Source organism: Crotalus tigris, unplaced genomic scaffold (genome assembly GCF_016545835.1).
Source record: "Crotalus tigris isolate CLP2741 ecotype Arizona unplaced genomic scaffold, ASM1654583v1 scf7180000018807.1825209, whole genome shotgun sequence".
NCBI classification, from domain to species: Eukaryota; Metazoa; Chordata; class Lepidosauria; order Squamata; family Viperidae; genus Crotalus; species Crotalus tigris.
Genome location: NW_024097206.1, coordinates 1,725,287 through 1,742,549, shown reverse-complemented (window position 1 = coordinate 1,742,549; position 17,263 = coordinate 1,725,287). Strand labels below are relative to the sequence as shown.

The 17,263-nt window shown below is 35.6% G+C and overlaps 1 protein-coding gene across 8 annotated transcripts in view; it reads right to left on the bottom strand.

Annotated features, from left to right (window-relative positions):
• The window catches only part of RELCH (RAB11 binding and LisH domain, coiled-coil and HEAT repeat containing), a 60,246-nt gene extending 44,196 nt beyond the window's left edge, over positions 1-16,050 (bottom strand). For 4 of the 8 annotated variants that reach the window (XM_039356224.1, XM_039356229.1, XM_039356230.1 and 1 more), the window contains exons 1-2: positions 15,445-16,047; positions 2,662-2,751 (exon numbers count right to left, since the gene is read on the bottom strand). In XM_039356224.1, the coding sequence (XP_039212158.1) occupies positions 2,662-2,751; positions 15,445-15,904 (550 nt within the window). In that variant the 5' untranslated portion in view covers positions 15,905-16,047. Of the gene's footprint in view, positions 1-2,661; positions 2,752-15,444 lie in introns of all 8 variants that reach the window. The other 4 variants (XR_005558273.1, XR_005558274.1, XM_039356226.1 and 1 more) reach the window with 2 other exon arrangements.
• Between the last annotated feature and the right edge of the window lie 1,213 nt (positions 16,051-17,263).

The following is a 17,263-nucleotide window of genomic DNA, read 5'->3' as shown; positions in this document are numbered from 1 at the left end:
ACCTGTTTGATGCACAGAATTTTAATGCAGAAATATAAAAGCATAATTGAGGATCTGATGGAAAAGTATGAAAAAAAAATCTATAGTAGTCAGCAATGCTGATCTGCAAATATTTCTGTGCAACAAAGTCTAAAAACTATGTGGATATTTTATATATAAAGTAATATCTTATAAGTTGCCAGTGGTTTCAGAGTCTGGCTAAGCTTATCTTTTGAAAATTTAATTTAGTTTAAAAGAATTTATGATGGGCAGTATTTCTTCCTTAAAATGTAGAAATGCATGGTTACAGAACTATTGCAGATCAGAAATGCCCTGCAACAGGATGATAAAAATGTTAAAGAAATGTTCTTTTTTGCTAAAGAAAAATAGCAAAAAAAAAAAAGAAAGAAAAAAAGAAAAGAAATTGTAGAGAAACTCAGGAATTCCAATAAGGAAACTGAAGTTCAGCAGCGAGACAAGTTACTAAGAGCACAGAAAGCCAGAAAACTCATATCACATATACCTATGTCAGATGGCAAAGTATTTCCATTATCTAATTATGACATCCTAGTACACACGAGCAGATTTTACAATTATGCCTGTTTGTTTTATTAAAACAGTTTACTCTGCTGCATGGTTTCTCTCCAGACATATTAACATTTTGAAACAGCTACTTAATTCAATAGTATATCCACAATGACTCATAGCTGTAACAAAACACACAGTTGATCCAGAATTAAGTAATTATATTTGGCCCAAATTAAATCAGAGCAGAATTCAGCTTAATATGGAACTAAACAAATACTTAATTCTCTTATTCCCACGTTCACTTTAAGAAAATGATATAACGAAGCATACCTACCCTAAAAATGATTATGTTGTAATAAATGTGTTAAACTGTGATTCAGGCAGCCTTTATAAGCATATTATAATGAACTGTCCTAAGATCCTAGCTCTTCCCCACTTTCTTCTTTTGTAGATCCCATCAGGCGCCATTTTTTATAATTGTTACATAAGTATCCATAGTACATAAATATGCAAGAGACTTTTACTTGTTACTCTTTTAAGGCTAAAGAATTAAACTGCATTTACTAAAAGAGACAGCTACCTATTTGGAATTCAAACAAGAATTCTATTTTCAGAGGTTCCACCTCTATCTACAGTATTTGTAGCAGCTATCATTTTGTAGTGAACTCTGAAGGTTCACTAGCTCTGGGAATAACTGTATAATCAACACATATTTTCATTATATAAACTTAACAAATGCAATGTTATGTTTGAAAAATGTTGCAGTTTTTAACATGATTTGCAAAAGACAAATTATTAAAGTCTTTCAAGAGGGCTAATCTGCAATGGCTACATTCAAATATCACATTAGCAAAAGGATCTCCAAAATTTTGGGCCTGATGGAATTTTGAGAGTGCTATATGCACCATCACAAAGTGATACCATATCACATGTAGAGCTGGTGGAGGGAAACAGAAAAAGAAAAGATAAATTCAAAGAGAAAAGTGAATAAGGAAAAATAAACAACAAATAAAGAAAAAGAAAGAGAGAGAGAGAAAGAAAGAAAGAAGGAAAGAAAGAAAGAACACTGATCTATGCACACAGACCCAGAGAAGAAGAAACACAAATCTAGCAAAAGAAAAACAACAACAACAAAGATAGACCTTTCTGCCTTCCCCAAAGTTAGGTTATCCACCCATATATCCATTGTTTTCTTTGCTATTATTTGCTAATCTCAGTCTGGATTTGAGAAGGATGGAAAACGATGATGCTCTGACAATTCTCCTTTTAACAAAATACTCTTTTCCAGGCAATACCAATCTCCAACTGAAGATTACTATTAAATAAATGAAACAACAACAACAATGTTCTTCTCATTTCCCTTCTCATCTCTAGTTATTAGGGCTTGGCAATTCCTTTAAAAAGAAAGCTTCAGAATGTGTAAGATTATGGATGGGGCATCTTTTTATAAACAGTTGCCATGACTTTTTCCTGCTTTATGTATCTCTCTGGAAAGTGATTTTAGCTGTCTTACAACTACTGGATGTGAATGGTAGCAGATTTGCATAAATGGAATGTTCCATCATGTTTATAACCACTAATAAATTATAGGATCAAATGCATTTCCTTATCATTACAAATCTGGCCAATCAACACAAAAATGCAAAAAAGTATCATATTGAGTTTTGTTTTCTATTGTTGTATTAGAGTTGTTCATATTTATAATAAAGAAGTAATTTGTATATATTTTCCAGTTTTCTTAATCTTACGACAAAGAATTTAATACCTATCAGTACACTTTTATGATGCTTTCCTAATGGATAAGAATCTATTTATAGTAACATAAAGTAACTTGAAAAGTGTCATTATTTAAAAGAACTTGAGCTTCTCAAGAACACTTGTACTACCACTGGTTTGTGACAAGTACTGTAATGGAAAAATCATGCAAGAAAATAATTTGTATAAATGAACTGTATTTTAAAATGAAGAAACAAAAATGAGATGTTAACAATGTAGCCATCCATTCAATAATTTGTTTCTAGACAATAATCTATAAATTAAATTTATAACGTATTAGAAAGAGTGTGATTTACAAGCACTAATATAAATAAACATTCACCAGGAAGCATGATTTGTGCAATACCTACTTGGCATCTTATCTGAAATTTTACTCACCAGCTACTCGCTCATCAGTCTCCCTATTTCCATCATCTGAATATCTTGCAAAATCCAAGGAATCAAGAGTGCTAATGCTTCCAGCTCGATCTAAAGAAAATAAATAAAGGGAAATATCTTTTGTTTTTTGTTTTTTTAAATAAAATTACATGTATATTACTTTTTCCCACAACCTACAACAAATTTTATTCTAAAAAAAAAGTGATTTGCAAAAGGTTAAATTTAATGATTGACTTCACTAGAATTATGAAGAGAGGTGCCCCCCTTTAAAGTTACACTTGAAGTTTATTGGCTATCAACTTCGATAGCCAGTTGGTCTAGTGGTTAAAGCAGGGTTCCTCAATCCCGGTCCATAGACCAGTACCGGGTCACGGTATGCCAGCAACCGAGCCGCACAAACAAGCAAAGCCCCATCCACGGGATGCAGGCAGCACACAAAACCACACATCCTTCGGTACGCAGAAAAACCTCTCTCCATGGAACCGGTCCCTGATGCCCAAAAGGTTGGGGACCTCTGGGTTAAAGCACCAAACTAGAAACCAGGCCTTAGGCATGAAACCCAGTTGGGTTACCTTGGGCCAGTCATTCTCCTTCTCAGCCCAATCCACTTTGCAATCCACCTTTATTTATAAAAATAACAAAGGCAAGATATAAATAAATGAAGATAAACTAAATTTATCTTTCTTATATTTATAAAAATAAACTTATATTTTTCCTTTTGTTTGCCTTTTTCCACAAATATGCTCCTTTAGAGACAACTTTCTGAATGCAAACGATGCAGACATCAAACTACAGTAGTGAGAAAAAGACTGTGAATGTTTTAGTATGAACTTTTCTGTAATTCTGAAGCACTGTGATTGATGCATATTGTGATATGGGCTTCACTGAGTTTCTATTAATAGATTGATAGCTTCTGGTTAAATGAACCCCACGCAAAACAGTGTATTGTTACAGCTTTACAGAATACAATGGATCAGCATTCACTGTTTTTATTCCAAAAACTAGTGGGACCCTAACTCAATTAGCTCTCCTTAGGGGACTGTGGTACCATGGTTTAAAAACCATCATGTTTAGATTCACAAAGCCAAAATTGAGGAAACCATGTTTTAGATACATGGTTATACAAGACTGGCTGAGTACTGCTTTTCCTCATAATGTGGCAGAAACCTTATTTTATAAAATAATTCTTTCAGTAATGCTATTTATACTTTAACCATGTTACCAACGTTTAAATATTTTGTTTAAGAACTGAACTTTTAAAAATGTGTATTGTTCTCTTTTTTGTTTCTATTTCTATTTTTCTATTTACAGAATTATCTATTTCTGGATACTGAGGCAATAAAACAAGGGACATTTTTCTTTTTCAAAATTCACTAATGTATAATGTAAAATAGATTGGAAATACTGTCTTGATTGCAACTCATTCAATGTTTAAATCAATATAGTTGGTAAATCCAACCAGGTGTTAGTAATTTAGTAAACAATTATTTTCACATGCAGAAGTTCTCCCAAAACTTTATTTTTTTAATACCCAGATGCTTGGAATAATTGAACATAATCACAACAGAGTCTATCAGACAGAAGACAAGGTAGACATCAATACTATGACACAAGTACATGTTTACAACCACTTCAAGAAATAGCTACTGACAAACATTCCTAGCAAGTGATGCCTATTTCGTTGGGAAGAGTTGGAGGTAACTGAATGAATCACAACAAAAAAGTTGAGAATAGGAGGCTTCTAGGAGGCAAACTACTCCTAGCCTATCTTAAAGTTCTCCTACAAACTTTAAAAATTGGTAAAAATATAAATTTCCAGGCCATTTTGGGTGTGTGTGTTAATGCAAACTAAAAATGGATGTTTGGGTGTGTGTGTTAATGCAAACTAAAAATGGATGTTTATCCCAATAGAGTTAAGTCAAACCTAGAATGATGGTTGTCAGTTTCAAGTGATATGTTTGGGGTGTAGGAATTATCATACCAATATTTAACAAAAATAATAGTGGAGAGGTTTCTAATTGCCATTTGTGCCCATTTATTGAGAAAAAAAATATGTTAAAGAATCTTTGTGATGTAGGCTGGGTACACATCTATAGAAGTGAGCAAAATAAACTAAAAAATAAATTATATATTTCTAAGGTATTGAGGTATAGGCATATTTGGGCAAGCGTGTAATTAAATGTTTTATAAAGGTTCAACAATAACATTTAAACATGAAACACAATTAAAAGCATGACATTTATAGGATTAAAACATAACCTAGACCTAGACCTTTGGAATATAGAAATGAGTTTGTATGAAATACTGATTTAAGCAGATCTTTAGAGGTGAATCTTTAGCTCAATTAGTATTGCCACTAGTGTCCTGGTGCCAAGAAATAACAGTGGGCTTGGTTTATTATGGACTCAACGCCCTTCCACCCCCAATTTGTACTATGCAATGTCCAGATGAAGCCAGGAGAGCACTCAAGCAGAAAACTTTTAACTTCCATATCCAGAGAAAAAAATTAACATTTCATATAATAAACTGTTGCATCTTCTCTGTACCATCCCTAACTACTTTTATTACCTATTTGTCCCATTGTATAGGAAAGCTTTCACACTGGCAGGCTTGGATCCATTTCCAGTGATGGTACTGCTGGGAAATTTTAATGGCATTCCCTACCAATATTGTTCAGATTCTTAAGGCAAGACCATAGCGCATGTACTTATGAAATGAATTATTTATCACCAATGGAAGATAGAGCTAATTTTTCTTCTTATCAGACACTTCTCAAATCAATCTCCCAAAATAATTGTGCACTACTTTCCAAGTACTGGGACCAAGAGGTTTCCAGAATGATGGCTAAATTTTGTGCCATAGAATTAATAGTGAGATGTTACTGGATCTGACTGTGCTTTGGGTAAGTTTAGTTTCAGGTGCAAATAGGTTTTTTTTTACTAGATATTTGTACTCTTGTATTTTTTTCTTAACCTTTGGCTTTTTTGGTCAATGACCATATATTGGCATAATAAACAATATATTTAAAAGTTCTGGCAACTTATTAACAACTTTTATAGTAAGTCACACCAAATAAACTTATAATTTAATTTACTTAACAATACAATTACAGAGGTCACATCTTTCTGGTTACAACCAGATATTACTTTGAAATTTTTCACCAGTTTCTTCCTGGTAGTATTCTGCTAGGAGAAAATAGATTTCTCTTCATTTTTGATTCACTGGCCATTTCCTTGAGATGACTTATGTGACTTTTGTCAGATTAGTAATTCTATTTAAGCATTGCTGAATTTATGGTGATGCTTTAGTTAAAGATCAACTCTCCCTTTCCCAACATATCTAAATCTATGTGTCCATTCTAAGAACCATATTGTCCTGAGCTTTTTTTTCTCAAATTCACATATTTATATGTCAATTTTCACATTCTATTACTCTTTTAAACATAATAAAACTATATGCAAAAATGCTGATGTTAACCCATTCACGGGGCAGTCAGAAACATCCTACAACTGAAACTTCAGAGCTGCATCTCCCCCAGGATCAGTAAGCTACAAAGAGGAAACCATCCATCTTCGTTGCTAAGAAAAAAAAAAAAAAAACAGAGGGAGTTTCAAAGGTGAACCAAAGGAGACAAAGAAGAGTATTTTGGAGGACACTAATTTCTTCAAGTTCTAATGGGATTGTAGAACAAAAATATGGGTTTAAAGGGACACCGCAACCAAATTCCAAATTCCCTTCTATACCATTAAGAGTGGATTCAGATTGCATGCCAAAGCCACCTCTTTGAAGAAGTCATAAAATTAAACTATGACATCACTGTCCTGAGCAAAACAAGAGCATTAATTCATATTATCCAGATGGGATAATAATAGCCATAGGCTAAACCCCACAAAATGGTGGACTTGGCATCATTGTTGCCAGCCGACATGTATAAAACATACAGTCGGTACAAATAGTTTGCAAGTGTCTTACAACCCTCAAATTAAAAATAAAAGGCAGAATGACCAACTATGTTCCTTACAGTAATTTGGACAAAGATCAAACCAATGCTTTCATGAAGAACTTAAACAACAACTAGCTCAACTGGCCTACAAAATATTAATCAAAGGATATCTACATGCTCAAGTAGGCTCATGTAGAGTGGGTGAAAACTTTATGGCATTTTCTCAAATGAGAAGCAAAATGAATAGGACGAACAATTAGCAATCTTTATTGTAAAGAAGTAGATGATAAACACCTGCAGTATTTTGAGAAACTAGCAGGGAAATACTGGACCTGACATTTCCCTAACTAGGAAATGAAAGCAGAGTTCAACTACATACTATGCAAAGATGCAAGATTTATCACAAGTGTTAAAGTATAGTACTAACTCAATATTGGCAGTACTTCTTCTTCTTGTGCCATATCCGTTATCGGACGTTGGCGATCACGTTGGCAATCCTGTTTTTATCAGCAGCTGCACGAAAAAGTGCTGCTGAGTTTTGTCCAAACCAGTCCCTTAGATTTTGAAGCCATGATGTTCTTCTTCTGCCAGGACCTCATTTGTCTTCAATCTTTCCCTGGAGGATTAAATGGAGTATGCTGTATTTTTCTAGGTGTCGCATCACATGTCTGAAATATTCTAATTTTCATTTTTTAATTGTTTTGATGATTTCCCTTGGCTATCCCAGGCGGTACACATAAGCCAATTCCAACACCTAACCTGAACATCCCTTCTCAATGGTAATTCTTAAGAAATAGGACAGTAAGTACAATTCTACTTTAAAAACTAATTCTACAATAAAATTAGTACAATAATGATACACTATAAACGACTTATAAAAAAAGAAAGGTTGCAGTCACAAAAATTCAGAAAATGACTGGAAGAAGCACTTGCCAACAATTAAAATTAGAGAGCAATTAAGAAAGGAGCTCAAAGGAAAAAATAAATTTGATAAAGGCTATGAAAATTACCGTGCACAACAGCTTGTGAAAGCAACAGAAAAGCAATATCATAAACGGCTGGAAAAAAATGCAATCAATGAAAATTCTGAAAGAGTCAAGAAGGACAACTACATCTGATTGACAAGAAACTGAAGAAAAAAGCTAGCATTTTTTACTGATTTTTTTGCCTCAAAAATAGCCAACCTGGAGCACCATTGGTCAGATCATATCTAATGGTACCAAAAATTAATTAGATGTGATTCTCCTTGCAATTTGACAGATTAAAACCAGAAAGAATGGTCAATGGTTGCATGTCCTTTGATCAAACAACTTCTACAACAAATAGGAAACATCATAGCAAAATCAGATCCTTTAGCTAATGACAATCTACTGCTGTGAAGAGCAGAACTCTAACATAAAGAGAAGCAGAGACGTTTCTACTAATGCAGTGTGCAATAAAGACGCAAGTACTAAAGAAATCTTGCACGGAGACCTAATCTGGAATGCAGAAATTTACGGCAATTTTAAGATGTCATCAAAGTAGCTCTTTTTAGGGTGATGGATAAAGAGGGTATATACAAAGATGGATAGACACAGTAATTTCCACAATGGAAGAATGGCTGGTAAAGGTGATGGCGTTGGCAGAGATGACAAAACTGACCGTTTTAATTAAAGAGAAGAATCTATCTAGTTTTGCTTGTTTGGAAACTGCTTCTGGACTTTGTGCTTAAAACTGAAAAAAATGAAACTTTGATTTAAGGTATTGGTGGCTAGACTGATTTTGTTGTAATACAAATGGTCTGAAATAGTTAGAAATGTAAAGCAGAAAGTTGAGGGTGTAAGTCTTTTTTTATATTCTACTGCAAAGTCAGGAATCACAACTTTTTTTCTTCTTCCCTTTTTGTACCTCTTCTCTTTTTTCTTTATCTTTTCCTGACTTTTGTTTCTATTTGTATTTTATATCAAATTTCAATAAAAAAAATAAAAAACAAGGATATCATCAAAGTAGCCCAAAAGCTATCAATGAGCAGAACTTGTATGCATGCATAGCAACATGGACCTGAAAGACAACAAACTGGTAGCTCTGTAACTTTGCCCATAAGACTGATTACTTATGAGATGGAGAGACAAAATTCAGAAAAATCATGATTCCAGTTCAAACACTATAGCGTTGCATTGCATGCAGTACAAATACATTTTGGTATCATCACTTTGGGCAGTGAACCTACCCAATGAATATGACCCCCATATTTTTGTATGTACAAAAATCTATTCTAAAAATTACATGAATAGATTGAAAAAAAAAACCAATTGCTGAATAACAGAGAAGATTTGAGAAGGGAGATCAACTGTAGAATCCCCAACATACAGTATAATTAAAAATAAAGCAGCATCCCATAGCTATCTTTTAGGCGGCATTTTCTGATTTTAAAGCTTTGATTCAATCCCAAGGTCAAAACTTGCAATGGACCATTGTCTATTACCACTTATTAATAGTTCCTCTCATGATAACCCAGTGCTCTTCAACATCTTCATCAACGATCTGGACGAGGTGATAGATGGGGAACTCATCAAATTTGCAGACGACATCAAGCTGGGAAGAACAGCCAACACACCAGAAGATAGACTTAAGATACATAAGGATCTTGACAGACTTGAACGTTGGGCGCTATCTAACAATGAAATTCAATGATGAAAAAAGTAAGGTTCTATATTTAGGCAAGAAAAACCAAATGCAGATACAATATAGGTGGTACCTCGCTCAATTGTGGTAACTGTGAGAGGGATCTTGGAGTCCTAGTGGACAATCACTTAAATATGACCCAGCAGTGTGCTGCAGCTGCCAAAAAAGCCAACACAGTGCTAGGCTGCATTAACAGAGGGATAAAATCAAGATCACATGAAGTGTTTATAATGTCTTGGTAAGGCCACACTTGGAATACTGCATCAGTTTTGGTCACCACGATGTAAAAAAGATGTTGTAACTCTAGAAAGAGTACAGAGAAGAGCAATAAAGATGATTAGGAGACTGGAGGCTAAAACATATAAAGAACAGTTGCTGGAATTGGGTATGTCTAGTTTAATGAAGAGAAGGACGAGGGGGGGACACGATAGCAGTCTTCCAATATCTAAGGGGCTGCCACAAAGAAGAGGGAGTCAAGCTATTCTCCAAAGCACCTGAGGCCAGGACAAGAAGCAATGGATGGAAACTAATCAAGGAGAGAAGCAACCTAGAACTAATAAGACCTTTTCTGACAGTTAGAACAATTAACCAGTTGAACAACTTGCCCCCAGAAGTTGTAAATGCTCCAAACACTGGAAGTTTTTAAGAGACTGGACAACCATTTATCTGAAATGGTATAGGGTTTCCTGCCTGAGCAGTGAGTTGGACTAGAAGACCTCCAAGGTCCCTTCCAACTCTGTTATTCTATTCTATTCTAGCTCAAATTGGATAATATCCTAACTTACATTGTTAGGAATTAATTCAATCAAAATTCTGAAGGATGACATTTCAGATTGTACTGTTTTCTCTTCTGTGTGTACAGAGAACAAAATTGCTACAAGGTGCTATTTCCCTAAGAATGAACACACAAATATTCTGCCAGTACCCCACTTCAAACTATCAGGAGACGGCAGTTGCAATATTTATATTTTTTACTGAATAGAAAGAATACAGTACTCCATCAACTGCTAGTCTTTTACTATGACTATTATTTACCTCTGTCATCACAAGATGAATAAAATTTTGTCAGCTGAGTTAGTTACTGCTCACTAGAGGCTGATTTTCATGTGACTTATGATAAGTGACTTGGAAAAGAATCTGCAAGCTTAAATGTTTGTGTAAAGGTTAATGTATAAGGAAAAAAGGTGAATTCCTTAATGATCAAACACTTGCAGACTCTTCTACTTTAAGCTCTCTCTCTGGTTACATGGAACAGAAGTATTATTCAAAACTTGGAAAGAATGAGTCTTATATGGGTGTGGCAGTTGTATAATTGTCTAAAATCACTGTTGAAATACTATGTTGTAATGTGTTTAAATAAAGACTTGTCTTTAAATTATGCAAGCTTAAGAAATGGCCTCTAATATTAGCCTTTTGATTGTTCTTTGGTAGAATTAAAGAATGCAGAAAAATAGTCAGTTTTTAATTGCTATTAATCAAATTTTAATTGTGCTAACTTAACATTAAACCCTTGCTGTGCTTTGCTAAAAGCTAAACGTATTTGCATCTGACATTATTTTTGTTCAAGATTAAAGTCATGAAAGTATGAATATATTTACGGTTTTACCTAATCACAGTTTTGAAGTACTGTTTCACTGACAAGCAAATTACACAGGATAACTGCTCCAGTTCTTGGAATAATTATACATCAAGTCCTCTGGTTTCTATCTCGTTTGTCTTATGAGCGGCAATCATTTCCTCATTTACAGTGAAAGGAAAATATGAAGCATGTCTAATGAATATAAATATACTCTATTTTATTAAGATGACAAATGAATTTTTTTTGTTCAAAGGAGAAAGTTTTGGAGTTCCCACTCTGAAATACTTTTTCTGAGTCCTTCAATTGTAATTAGTGGTGAACCATTAATAAGATCAATTAGTTATGACCAATAGCTAAACAATTTACACAATCATCAGTGAAGAGAGCAAGAGAGGGGAGCAAAAAATGAGAAACAATGAATAGCGTGTATAAACACAACATTCTGGTTTCCCAAATTAGCCAACATAGTTTAGCCCATGTAATTAAATCTATGGACTAATTAATATGTTATGTAAACTTAATCAATTGTGTTAATTTAGTGAACCATTGTTCTGTTAAGCACAAGCTTTTACAGCAGGGGAAACAAGAAAATTCGGCTAATTTTTCTAATCCTCTTTTCTTCATCTTTCTTGTTACTTTATTTCTTAGTAGTGTTAGCAAATAACATTACAATATGTTATGAATATCATTTTAGCTAAAAGCTAAAGTTAACATTTGTCAGAAGGCTTTTACCAAATTTTACTAAAAATCTGATGGACAAGCAGGCGAGCAATTGGGTGAGTCTACATACAAACTTCTGCTGTTGTCTATGTCCACGTCAAAGCAAAGATATCCAGTGAAGGAGAGTTCTGCCATGCAACACAACGGGGAAAGATCAGCAAGAAATTCTGATGTCTTTTATTCTAAGCATATGTTCTATATACAGATAATACCTAACCAAGCAGAGAGCTCCAAGATTCTTTGATGATATGCTAATAGTCCCTGTGTTCATACATTACAGGGATTCCTCGACTTATGACCACAATTGAGTCCAAAATTTCAGTTGCTCATTTTACAACCTTTCTTGCCACAGTTGTTAAGTGAATCACTGCAGTTGTTAAGTTAGTAACATACAGTAATGGCCAAAATTGTGGAAATCTTTTGGGAAAAGTGTATTTTTGAGGTCTGAGGGCTAATAACACCACTTCTTTTTGGAGTAGTTCCATAAAATTATATATCAATGGAAAGATAATTTAATCAAGAATGTAATGCAACAAAGTTTGTTCAATTATCTGTACTATATTCTATGAAAAGTTATAGCCAAATAACCAGAAAAAGGAAGCACAACTTGTTTAGGTTGATATCAGGTAGCTTGCCTTTATCTGATTATAGCCAATGAGCATGAGTGTTTAGAGAGCCAATCAGGTGTCATCTTGTTTTGTCAATGAGCCAATCAGATCACAGTAGGATTCAGTTATTGATGTTATGTATTGAAGCTGAGAGGAGGACATTTATCAGTGTTATGTGATCGCTATCAAGTTGGTTGGTTTTTTTGTGTTCTTTCATTTAGTGAGCTTGTAAAACGTAATAAAATTAAAGTAATGGTGCAAAGAGTTGACTAATTGCTCAGAAAGCGATGTAACATAGTATTATTAAGTGAACAAGGCTACAGTTATAAAGAAATTAGAAGGAAAATTGGTGGAAACTTAACCAAAGGTGGCAATTTCTACTGTACACTTTTCCCAAAAGGTTTCTACAATTTTGGCCACTACTGTAGTTATTAAATGATTGTAGCTTCCCATTGACTTTGCTTTTTTAGAAAGTCACAAAAAGTGCTCACATGACCCTGGAACATTGCAACTATCATAAATATGAGTCAGGTGCCAAGTGTCTAAATTTTGATCGTGTGATCATGAGAATGCTGCAACAGTCATAAGTTTGAAAAATGACCATAAGTCACTTTTTTCAGAGCTGTTGTAACTTTGAACAGGAACAAAACAAACTGTTGTAAGGCAAGGATTACCTGTATTACAAGCTATAAAACAAGTTGAACAGTGAATACGCCTGATGGCATCCCTAATTTAGATAAACTAAATTATTAATAAAAAAAGTCCTCAGTATTTATAATAGTAAGTACTTAAGAATAAAATCTTAGCTATCATTAATCTCTATAGTAAGCTAATAAAAAGCTTTAAAAAACTGTAAAATCAAACTAAGACTCTATCGCATTACCAAGTCAGCCCTCTCATAAGTTCTGTCACATGACTGCTTCACAAAATAATTGATAATTGTATGCTACTGAAAAATCAAATGGTATCAAATCTCCTCTCTTTAGATGCTTGAAAAAAGCACAAAAGAAATAAATACCACATGCTCAACATATATCATATGATCTCTACCCTTGCCTTAAGAAAAATGCCTTTTCATAACAGAATACTAAATTAGTTCATTCTTCTTATACAATACTAAAATTGGCTTTGAAAATTTAGTACCTGTTATACTGGCAAATAAATATTCATATGAGCAGTTTTATTTAAAGTATATTTAAAGCCTGTATTTTGCTAATTAGATTTTACACTGTAGTTTTTCAATTAACAGAAGGAAGGAGGTGAGTTGGCTGATCCTACACTCCTTATTTTTATTAATGTGACTGAAATAAAGAACTAAAATTACTCTTCAGAGTAACAGTAACAAAGACATTTTGCAAAAATTCTAGCAAGAGAGTAATCCTGGCTGCTGCAGATGTTTGTGTGCATGCAGTTGTGTATTTATGGAAGCTTTTCAAAAAAATCACAAAATGCTGTCCTCTCTCTAAACTGCAGAGGTGTTTAAAATATTCTTCCTGACTTTGTACAGTGATGCATTTCTTGATAGTTATTGTGTTCCTTAAAAGCATTTACATGGCATCATTTACATAAAGTCTTTCCTGACTCAATGTTATTAGACACTTGTCACCTAATGGGATATGTTGTTGACTTCCCAGTGTAGATTTCTTCATAATCTTCCAGTACAAACTAGAAATGACTTCACATTTTTTAAAATCACCTAAGGTTGACTAGGTGTGGCCTTGCCAATGTAGATGAATTAAGTAGCATCTTAATTCAGAAAAGATGGAGACATTTGCATGGAAACGTTTCTTACTATTCTTATATTGAGTTGAGCAGGATTTATTGAATATTGTCCAAACATCCTCCCACAATCTGAAGCCATAAGCAATATATATACAATACATACATTTTCAACGAAACTTATATTATCTAATTCAATATCTCAGCATTAATTATACCACCACAGTATTCTAAAACATGTTCCTGCATTGATATTTCAGGAGGTTGTCTCAGAAAGAGAAAGAACTAAAATCAATAAAGTGTATTAACTTAATATCTTTATTTTGCCAATGGTTTAGTACAGATTTTTAAAAACCTGCTGCTTCTTTAGCTATGACTTTTTAGTTTCTATCAAATTGCAAATGGCAAGACAAACCAGAACAACTCCAGCTGAGTCAGAACTTAGAGCTGATTTTACATACTGCACTATGATGTTGACACTTTTGAACTTTGATGCCACCAAAGACTCCTGAAAATATCAGGGATAGTCAGGAAAATGACCAACCCAACAGCATGATGTATGGACATGATTACAGTGGTAATGAATACACCATTAGAAGACCTGAAAGTCTAGATAAAGGACACATCATCATGAAGAAAAACTACCAACTTGATGGTGGTAATCAGTTGGGGTCAACTCATTAAGACTCAACACCAACTTGATTATCACCATCAATAAAACTATGTTTACTCCTAGTTTATTCACTAAATCACAACTGGCTGGACTCATGAAGCAGGCTAAGATAAAACCAAACACATTATGACTTAGAACAAGGTTCCATAGCAAGTTCATATGGTGACCTCCTAAAATTAGTTCTCAGAGTCTCTCTCAAACTTGTTTCTCAATTGAAATGTTTGTGACAAAGGTGAAAGTATTGTGTTTGTGTGTATATATAAAATTCAGATTTATCAAATCAGCTGAAATCACAGAACCACTATTTTTTTCTATGGTGATGCATGAACTACCCCCCAAAAAAACACCTTTAAACTTATGCTGTATAATTCAATCCACCATGTCCCTAAAAAAACCCTTGCCATAAGAACAGTAAAAGCCTCAGAGATTCATAATAGATAGCACTTACAATCTATGCCACCTAAGTGATCAACAGTTCATACCTGGTACTTAACTCAATGTGATTTAGTTTTATCTACATAAATTTGACTGCAGTCTCAAAACCATCCAGCCCAATCATATATATATATTTTTAAAAAAGCCTGCCTTCTCATTAAGTGCTTTGAGCCATGTCACACCATCCTTTTCAAAAACGGGTATTGGTGCTAGTAATGCAGTCGAGCGAACCCATCTGGGCGTTTCTTCACGCATGCCATGGCAGAACTGGGGCGATCCCTGCCTCTTTTCCACGAAGATTTCAGAAACGCTCCGACACCTCAAATGAGGGATTTTTTTTTTTTGAAAATACACCCAAGCCAAGGTCAACCAAGGGCTGAAACCTGGCAAGCGGAATGAAAAAAAAAGCTTCCTTTTGTTTTAAGCACGGCTATCCACTTACGGAGCTGTCCGGCGCCAGGCTCCTTACCGCCTCCGACCATCGATATGATCCCGGGAGCTACTGAGGCGGAAGGAGTCGGGGCCAGGGCTCCGGCGCCGCCCGCACTTTGTCGCTCGAAGTTGCCAGGATTGGAAAAATAGTCGCGCAGGCGAGGCAGCTCCCGGCCGCTCTCCAGAAGCTCCGTGTGCAATTCCAGCGCCGTCAACACGAACTGGTCGCGCAGCAGCTGAGCCGCTAAAGCATCCACGGGCACCCGGGGCGGTTCCTCAGCCTGCACAGGCGGCGGCAACAACCGTTGCTGAAGGGGTGGCGAAGAGGAGGTGGAAATGGAGACCGGGAGCGGAGCGCCCGAGACGCCGGGATCGCTACTGCTGCTGCCCCCCGGCCTGCTCTCCTCTGGCTCGGACTCTTCGGAGTCACTGAGGAAGGGGTTCACTCCCCCGCCCCCCACCACCGCCATCTTGGGAGAAGAGGAATTTCCCCCAGAGCCGTGCTCTTCCGAGCAGCACCCCAGTCAAACCCGGTTACCACAGCAGCGACTGGCAACCCACCAATCCCTCTTCCGCGCCTGCGCGCCCGGGCGTCTCCTGTCTTTCGGAACTTGGGTTTCCGCATGGGAACTCTCGCGAGATCCTCCGCGGTGCATTTCCGGTTCCTGGAGATACCGGCAGACTTGGGGGAGGGGTAGGAAATCGCTTGATTCCCCTTAGTTTTAGGGCTGGGAAGGCGTTTGTTAAATTATAAGCCAGCGATGTGGTGCAAGCTGTCAAAAAAAAGCCAACACGATCCTAGCCTGTATTAACAGAGGGGATAGAATCAAGATCACGGGAAGTGAGGCTACCGCTTTAGAGTGCTTTGGTAAGACCACGCTTGGAATACTGCATCCAATTTTGGTCACTCCCAAATATAAAAAAAGAGATTGAGACTCTGGAAAAAGTGCAGAAGAGATGATGGGGGGCGGGGGGTGGGTGGGCTGAAGACTAAAACATTTGAAGACCGTTTGCAGGAATTGGGTATGTCTGATCTAGTGAAAAGAACCACGGGTGACATGATAGTGTTCCAATATTTGAAGGGCTGCCACAGCACCAGAAGGCAAGACAAGAAGCAATGGATGGAAATTGAACAAAGAGAAAAGCAACCTAGAACTAAGGAATAACTTCCTGACAGTAAAAACAATCAACCGGTGGAACAACTTGCCTTCAGAAGTTGTGGGTGTTCCAACACTGGAGGATTTTAAAAAGGGACTGGACAACCATTTGTTGAAAATGATACGAGGTCCTATGCTTGAGCAGGGGGTTGGACTAGAAGACTTCCAAGGTCCCTTCTAACTCTGCTATTCTATTGTTCAAAGAGGAAGATTCCTTGGCTATTATGCCATTCCCATTTCCCCAACGGTTTGTGCTGCCAAATGAACAACTGCTTCTAAGTGATTGTAGGAAACTTCAGAAATATGTTATGAAAATAGTGTAATCTCCCACCAGTAATGAATGAAGATGAAAATCATTTTCTATTCTTTATAAGTCAGTTGCATATTTCTCTTTGAGACCTGAAAGATTAAGTTGGGGATAATTTTTTTCCATGACACTCTATTTATCAGGTTGCTAGGAATGGAAAATGATTTGATGGCACATAATATTTTCCTTTTGTTAAAAAAAACATTTCAAAATTGTCCTGCAGAAATATAGTCCTAAGTTATTTTTAAAAAGAGTTGAGACAGTACCTCAGACAATACACTCTAACATTCTCTTTAATAATTATTTATCTACATTCAGGATCAAAAGCAATGAACCTATAGGGTGAAATAGAAAAGGTTTTTGGA